The 8,665-nt window shown below is 45.2% G+C and overlaps 1 protein-coding gene across 1 annotated transcript; it reads right to left on the bottom strand.

Moving 5' to 3' along the window:
- Positions 1-219: 219 nt before the first annotated feature.
- GDE1 (glycerophosphodiester phosphodiesterase 1) lies at positions 220-8,665 on the bottom strand. The gene is made up of 6 exons (XM_081338408.1): positions 8,296-8,665; positions 5,464-5,639; positions 4,501-4,606; positions 3,354-3,446; positions 1,928-2,139; positions 220-1,588 (listed from the first exon to the last, which is right to left on the bottom strand). The coding sequence occupies exons 1-6, from the start codon at positions 8,548-8,550 to the stop codon at positions 1,441-1,443; spliced, it is 990 nt and encodes a 329-aa protein (XP_081194534.1). The 5' UTR covers positions 8,551-8,665; the 3' UTR covers positions 220-1,440.

Raw genomic sequence — 8,665 nt, 5'->3', positions numbered from 1 at the left:
AAAGGCAGAAACAGATTTACATTCCTTTCAGTTTAAACAGTGGTTAGTGATGCATCGGGGAAATGAATCTTGGAATGTTATAACCGCATATTTTGTCTGACTTAGCAGTTGCATTTTATATATCAACTGATAAATCACCTTTTATTTGGCAACAAAATTAATGGCGGTCGCCTAGTGCCCGTTTCAGCTTCATCCAAATTATCCAAGTGAGAAGACTGCTTAAGAAATATGAAGAATTTTATTTGTACCTGGACTGCAAAACTTTTAAGGCACCAGCTTTTGCACTAGTGTTGCGCATCTTCTTAATGTCACATTTTCAGACGATCGCATAACCTGCCTACGTGAGATAATTTATTCCCAGTTTTCTCTTTTTTTTTCTAGCGGTGGTTTCCATTACAACCGTTCTCTGGAATTATTTTAAAAACCTTTAATGCTGTACTCTTTTTAACACAAGTGATGCTTTATAAGGGGACATTTTCAATCCTGATGCAAGCAATCCTGACAAATGACCAGCATCCTTTCGATTTTGAGCAAGTCTCAATTCTGAAAAGAACTGGGGGAAAAAAAGAAGCAATCTAGAGAGGACCATCTCAGGTTTACACGAACAATTGCGAGGTAAATATTTCTTTCAAGTTTGAAATGCAGCCTTCGACAAGAGCTAACTTTCAAAATCCGCAATAAATGCACCCCACTTGGATCATCCTAGCCCCGGCAGCTGTGAAAAGCCCCCACTCCTAGCTTCCGTGAAGTGCCCGATCACCCCAAAATATATTGCATTTTGCCTTGCTACATATCGATGAGAGAGTAAATCGCATTATCAAAACTGCACCTTGAATTTACGGTCAGGAGAGAGAAAATACTCGCACGCTAGCCACAGTTGGAAGTGTTGTCCCCAGATTCACTACAGGCAGTCCTCAGCTTATGACAGCAACTGGGGCCAGAATTTCTGTTGCTCAATGATGCAGCTGGGGTAATTGGCCATTTTTCTGAACCGGATAAAATCAAGCTGTTTGGGGGCAAGGAGACCCCTCCCCTGGAACATCTTGAAACCATTTCTACTTTGGAGGATTTACTTCTGAGAAACTGCCCAGCCAGGGATGGCCCAGGGGAAAAATGGGAGCATTCATGAGTTTCCCAAGAAGTTCACTTCCCAACCCGCTTAATTTGGCCTACCTTGTAGCATAGCGTGGTGGTTTTTCCCCCCCACCATTTGAGCTGCACGTTATCTATTTGACTAAAAATGCTGATTCTTTCTGGGAGGAAAAGTGATAATCACGAGAAATCTCAATCCAAGCAAAAAGGAAGGAGTTTGGGTGCAACCTGAAATGTAATCATTCCCCCCCCCCGAGGGAAGCGATGCAGCCTTCGCGAAATAAAATCATCAAAGTCCCACTGAACTCCAGTCTGATTAATGAAGCCAATCGGCAGTTGAAGATCAAGCTAGTAATGAGGGTCGCAATCCTCTAGTAAGCTGTCGGTCATATAGGTGGTCTGGAGAACATTTTCATAATACATTTTTTCAGCAAGTGTGTTGACGGTCCAAGCGACAACGTGCACCCCTTTAGAGGACCATCTGTTTATATAGTCCCTAAAAGAAAGATGGCAAAAAAATGATGTGAGAGGAGAAGCAGTCGTACTCTGGCTTATTTTAAAAATGTTTCTAAAACCTCTCCGCTGTTCTGATACAGTTTATTCCTCCTTTAAAAACCCCAGAAAGGCAATTAGGAGCCATTTAAATTCGGGATTCATCCAGAAAGAGGCTCGTTATAGATTCAATCTTCCTCGGGATTAAAAGCCATTTATATTTGGGATTCACCCAGAGAAAGCTTTCTATAGATCTGGTCGTTCCCCGGGTCTCCCGTTTCATAAACGTGAGACCAACTTGCCGTCTTTTCTCCAGGCAATCCCTGTCAAGGAATCAACTTACGGTGAAATGTAATTTTTCTGGATCAGGAAAACAGAAACGCCACATAAATGCCATAGGAAGTTGTGCATGCTCCAGTCCATGACAACGTCAAGGGCCATAGACAAGTAGTGTTTCCAAAAAGCTGCGTAGCGAGGCTTCCCATCCCCGTAGTGACTGAAGCTCCACGGCCGGTGGGTCAGAGCCGTTATGACATTTCTGTCAGCTTGTTTCATCTAAAAGAACCAAACAACACAGAGCTAAGTGCTTGCCTCCTGGTAGCTAAATGAGGTTATGATACAAGAGATTTAATGAAAAAGCAGAGATATTACCCTGTCAACAAAAGTGCACATAGTCAAGGCTATGGTCTTCCCAGTTGCAATGTATGGCTGCGAAAGTTGGACCATAAAAAAAGGCCGAGCGCCAAAGAATTGATGCCTTTGAACTATGGTGCTGGAGAAGACTCCTGCGAGTCCCTTGGACTGCAAGGCGATCAAACCGGTCAGTCCTAGAGGAGATCAACCCTGACTGCTCTTTAGAAGGCCAGATCCTGAAGCTGAAACTCAAATACTTTGGCCACCTAATGAGAAGGAAGGACTCACTGGAGAAGAGCCTAACGCTGGGAAAGATGGAGGGCAAGAGAAGAAGGGGACGACAGAGAATGAGGTGGCTGGATGGAGTCACTGAAGCAGTAGGCCTGAGCTTAAATGGACTCCAGAAGATGGTAGAGGACAGGAAGGCCTGGAGGAACGTTGTCCATAGGGTCGCGATGGGTCGGACACGACTTCACAGCTAACAACAACAACAACAACAACTTTCTGGCAGTGTGGGAAGAACTGTGAGAATCAAACTGCAAATCGTGCATGGTAGGGAAGTTCCACCTTGCTTTGCATTACCATCCAAAATTTAGGAGAATATCCCACTGATTCCCCCCTCCCCCCCGTGAGTGTTAACTTCGAAGTTGAACAGATCTTGTTCAGAAATGCTTCAGCATTTGATAGGACATCTGAAGATGAGCAGTTGAGTCAATGCGTACATGCCTTAAAACACAAATATACTACCTATTGCATACAGAAAGTTATCTACTGCTCACTCTTTCCTCAGGGAGATGAATTTTAGGGCATTAGTGTTACAAACTGAACACACAAGCATTAAAAAGCACTGAGGAAAACACATTTTTCCACCCCTCAGCCAAACACCAATATGATCAACCCTTAGGCTTAACCCAACAAACTCTTCTTATACTGACTTTCCAATATAGGGAAGGCCCACAATTTATTGATCATGTTAAAATAAACTAGATTATGTTAAGGTTCTACAAAATAGGTAGCATATGCTTCCGTTATTTAGATAGCATTTTGTGCGCCTTGTATTAACACCACTTACTCAGAAACATCCTAACATCATGTCACAGAATTATGAAATATTAATAGCACTTCGAAATCTTCACCTTATAGACAACATCTGGCATAAATGAGCAAACCACACTGGTGTTGTACAGCCGTGGATATTCTAGGTAGAGCTGGGTCAGGGCTGCAACTGCCTGCCAGTAAAAAGAAAAATGGCATTTTTTTAAATGGACAAAGGCAGGTGGGTTTTTTTTCTTTTTTCTTGTGCACTTCAGCTACCGGAAGGAATTCTTGTATAGGAGACGTTACTGATTAAAGTGGCATTGTGCAGAGTGGACGGTGCAAAATAATTTGTGCTCTGGAAAACAGTACACACCAAGACAGGTGAACGGAGCAGAATGTGCTAATGTAGATGGAAAAGCTGCTTTCAAAAACAGCAGCTCGGTTTAATTTCAAGGACACGGATTCCGGGAAAGAGTCAGAATTCAGCCCTTAAAGTCAGTGAACAAATTTCCAACCTCTCTCTTTGGGATTATTTCAAATAACAAGACTGAGAAAGAGCCTTGTCGGAGGCACGGGTTTTACTTGCTGGTGCTAGGTGAGAGTACTCTTGATACTGTATACCAGGGGTGTCAAACTCAATTTCATTGAGGGCCGCATCAGCGTTGCAGTTGCCCTCAAGGGGCTGGGTGGGTGTGGCCAGGGTGGGCGTGGCCTACTGGGTGGGCGTGGCTATAGTGGGTGTGGCCTGCTGGGTGGGCATGGCCAGGTCTACATGGTTCGCATCAAGGATGCCTATGGGGGCCTGGGCAGGAGTGGGAGAGATCTGAGGGTCTCTGGCAGGAGGAGGGTCTCTGGGCCAGGGCCAAGGCAGTGGGGGCCGTTTCCTCACTGTTTCCAGGATGGCTTCGCGGGCCACATGAAACCACTTTGCGGGCCGGATCTGGCCCCTGGGCCTTGTGTTCAACATGTCTGATCTATACTAGCATCAGAAAAGTTTTGCTGTTTATCGGTGCCTTAAAAAAAAAAAAAGTCCACCAACCTCTCTGTCCCTTCCTTGCCACAAGCTCTGTGAATTAGAGAAGAAGCAAGTCTGAGAAAACCTTCACCTAATCGTTACTTTAGTGCCGTGAATAAAGAAATAGTAGCATTAAAAAAAAAGCACTTCGTTTGTTTCAGCATGTTATCGTCAGAACGTTTGGTCAAAGGAAAAGGAAAAGGAAAGGAAAAGCGGTTACAAGCTGATACCTGATCTGCGTGTCCCTTGACATCAAAGTAGATGATGAGTTCATGATGCAAACTTTCCAAAACAGCTTCTTTGAGGGTCGGTATTTTTTCCCCACGGTAATCCCTCCTGGAGAAAAATCAACGTTTCAAACAGAAAAGTATCCAATTTTTTTTTAAAAAAGGAATTATTTCCCCCTTCATACCGTACCACCCCTAAAATACAAGGACGTTATTCCACTAAAATACAAATCCTTCAAAGCTCTTTAAAGATTCTCGAACAATTAAAGTCATTTAAACACCAGAAGACGCGACTATCTGTTCGCGAGTTGCAAACCCATAAAAAGTACAGATACAGGTAGCCCTTGACTTATAACTGTTTAATGACTGTTCAGAATTAATCACTTGCAACTGACCCTCACATTTAGCGTTTAACGACTGTTCAAAATTAATTACTTGCAACCGACCCTCACACTTACCACTTTCACAGCATCCCCATGGGCACTTGATCAAAATGTGGGCACTTGGCAACTAGCATATATTTATGTAAACCACTCAGAGCAGGGGTCCCCAAACCCCGGGCCGTGGACTGGTACCGGGCCGTGGCATGCCAGCAACTGGTCTGCACAAACAAGCAAAGCCCCATCTGTGGGAGGCAGGCAGTACACAAAACCACACACTCTTAGGTCCGTGGAAAAACCTTTCTCCACGGAACCGGCCCCTGGTGCCCAAAAGGTTGGGGTTCTCTGACTTAGAGTGTGCTGTAAAGCACTATGGAGCAGTATATAAGTCTAAGTGCTATTTGCTATTGCTATTCTGGGATCATAGGATTGCCATTTGTGACCTTCCCAACCAGTTTCCAACAAGCAAAGTCAAGGAAGCTGGATCCGCTGAAGGGTACCACGTGTGACAGGCTTAACTCCCGTGGCAACCCAGGTCATAAAATTGGGCCTGACTCAGTGGGTGAACTATGGGTTGTTCCCTTACCATAATCTATGTTTAGCAGCTGGATTAAATTGTTGGATATCAGCAAATGTCAATTCACGTAAACTTCCCGAGCCATCAGTGGTCCTGTCCACCGTTTCGTCATGCATCAGGATAGGAACCCCATCTGCGGTGAATTCAAGGTCCAGTTCCACTCCTGTGGCTCCATTCTCAGCTGCCTTAAGAAACAAAGTCAACATTTTCAGAATATAGTAAGGGGTGGCTTTTGATTCAATGCATTTGGATCTCTTTTCCTTTGGAAATTATACAACCAGCTATAGCTGGCTGGCTGAGCAAATGTGAGAACGGAAGTGTGCGCATCTTAAAAGTTGCTGAGGTTGAGAAACAAGGACCCAAGCTATGAAGCCTAAGTAAAATTGCTACTGACAAATCCATGTTATTTAAACAGGGACAACCAAAAACAAATGCTCAAGCTAGAGTGTTTCAACCTTTGAATATAAAAGTTGCGACCCCAGACTTAAAAGGGACTCAGTGAGGCAAGATTGGCAGATTTTCCCTGGCTTCATCCTTGACATCACTCAGATGGGTTGGATGTCTCCTTTGTGGCTCATTGGTTCCCCCGCACATGCATGCTAGTCATTTCCAACTCTAGGGGCCAGTGCTCATCTCCGTTTCAAAGCCGAAGAGCCAGCGCTTGTCCAAGGACGTCTCCGTGATCATGTGGCCGGCATGACTAGACGCCAAAGGCGCACGGAGCACTGTTACTTTCCCACCAGAGTGGTCCCTATTTTTCTACTTGTATTTTTACGTGCTTTCGAACTGCTAGGTTGGCAGAAGTTGGGACGAGTAACAGGCGCTCACTCTGTTAGGCGGCACTTGGGATTCAACCCGCCAAACTGCCGACCTTCTGATCGACAAGCTCAGTGTCCTAACCCACTGAGCCACCGCATCCCTTGTGGCTCATTAGAGACTATCAAAATAGTTGTTTTTCGTCTGACAGAACATTTATGACCAGGTGCTGCATGGGTGTACAAACACAACAAAAGAATGGGACACCTTATGATTGCATATTAGGCAATTAAGTGGTACAATAAGCAGTGCAAAAGAAGGCAGAGATCGCATTCAGAAATCAGCAAAGGCTGCCCCAAAAGTATTAGGATCTGGTTTCTACCAACCATTAGGAAAAGAAACAGTGTAAACAGCTTCTGTCATAAATTCCCTTCTGATCCAGGTCTACTGTACATTATCTTGGGAAACAGACAGTTACTATAATTATTTTTAATGACTCACAAATATCACCAGTTAATCTCCCATGCTAAAGGTTCTTTGATGTTTTAATCACTTTTGTTTGCCAACCAAACAAACCCGGCCTTTTCTTTGTTGATCGTACATTTAATTGCAATCACTTGCTTCTAATGGTTTTCAATTCATCAAGGCCCTCTTCAATCACAAGATTCATCTTATTCAATAAATGTATGAGTGGGAGACCCATTTCATTTTTCTAACAGCTACTATCCCCTCAAATCTTTCAGGAACGAGAAGCAAATATTGTAAATTAAGTAACTTTCTGAAATCCATGCTGTTGCGCTATTTAAATCTCTCTAAAGTTCGATCGGTGACTTATACATATCAGTAGGATTTCTATGGTTCAGTTATTCACAACGCCTGTGAATAAATAATCATACACATACACACACGTATGTATGTATATAGATACTGATATATATAAATAGGTGTTATATATATATATATATATATATATATATATATATATATACAGATTTTATGTATGTATGTCGATCAGAAGGTCTGCAGCTTGGCGGGTCGAATCCCGAGTGCTGCGTAACAGAGTGAGCACCTGTTACTCATCCCAGCTTCTGCCATCCTAGCAGTACGAAAGCACGTAAAAATGCAAGTAGAAAAACAGGGACCACTATGGTAGGAAGGTAACAGTGTTCCGTGCGCCTTTGGCATCCAGTCATGCCGGCCACATGACCATGGAGACGTCCTCGGACAAGCGCTGGCTCTTTGGCTTTGAAACGGAGATGAGCACTGGCCCCTAGAGTCAGAAACGACTAGCACGCGTGTGCGGGGGAACCTTTACCTTTAGCTTATGTATGTACGTATGTATAGATCAGGGGTAGGCAACCTTGGCTCTTTTATGACTCGTGGACTTCAACTCCCAGAATTCCTGAGCCAGCATTCTGGGAGTTGAAGTCCATGAGTCATAAAAGAGCCAAGGTTGCCTACCCCTGGTATAGAGATAGATAGATAGATAGATAGATAGATAGATAGATAGATAGATAGATAGATAGATAGATAAGATAGATTAGATAGATAAGTTAGATAAGATAGATAGATAGATAAGATAGATAGATTAGATAGATAGATAAGTTAGGTAGATAACAGGGCTTTTTTCCTCATAGAACGCTCAGAACGGAGTTCCGGCACCTTTTTTGGATGGAACCTTGTAGGATAGGCAAGGCAGGTTGTATGACATGTGTGAGTTCCGGCACCTTTTTCTTTTACAAAAAAAGCACTGGATAGATAGATAGATAGATAGATAGATAGATAGATAGATAGATAGATAGATAGATAGATAGATAGATAGATAGATAGATAGATAGATAGATGATTTTCATGGGGAGAAGAACCAGCTGTCAACAAGGACTGCCTGTTCGCTGCCATCCAGATGTTTGCAGCCCAGATAGCCTATGCCTATACACCCACGCTACACCCACCCAGCAAATATTATGCACAGACGATCGCGTGTAACTCACAAGGTAACCCCTCGCCCACCTACTCCTCCTCCCCCCCCCCTCTTTACAGGCTCCCAACGCCAGGTCCAGAGAGCCACGCGCCACCCACGCCGACCTGCCGGATGGCGGCCAGCGTGTTCTCGGGCGCGTCGTGGCCGCCGCCGCGGTGGGCGATGCGGGCGGGGTTGCCGCGGGGCTGCACCACCAGCCGGGCGCGCTGCGGGGCGACGGGCTCCAGGCTGAAGAGGCGCAGCGCCAGGTAGGAGCCGCCCGAGAGCGCGCAGGCCAGAGCGGCGCTCCGGCTCAGCACCAGCGTCGCCAGCACCACCGCCGAGAAGGCCACCAGCAGCCCCTCCGAGTAGCAGAACATGGCGGCGGCGGCGGCGCCGGCCGCCGTGCCTCAGGAGGAGCCGGGCGGAGGGCGGAGGGCCCCGCGCCGGCCGCCGCGGCTTCGCCCTTCTCCCCTCGCCATGGTGACAACACAA

The sequence above is a fragment of the Vipera berus genome, assembly GCF_964194415.1.
Source record: "Vipera berus genome assembly, chromosome: 13".
Lineage (NCBI taxonomy): Eukaryota > Metazoa > Chordata > Lepidosauria > Squamata > Viperidae > Vipera > Vipera berus.
This window is presented reverse-complemented; position numbering and strand designations above follow the sequence as displayed.

Bases quoted from the DNA above. Each gene is read 5' to 3' on its own strand.
- GDE1 (XM_081338408.1), bottom strand. From the start codon at position 8,550: ATGTTCTGCTACTCGGAGGGGCTGCTGGTGGCCTTCTCGGCGGTGGTG. The intron at 4,607-5,463 runs GTAAGGGAACAA...ATTTTTCTCCAG, and splicing joins GCTGCTAAACATAGATTATG to GAGGGATTACCGTGGGGAAA. The intron at 2,140-3,353 runs GTGAAGATTTCG...TGGTTCTTTTAG, and splicing joins TGCCAGATGTTGTCTATAAG to ATGAAACAAGCTGACAGAAA.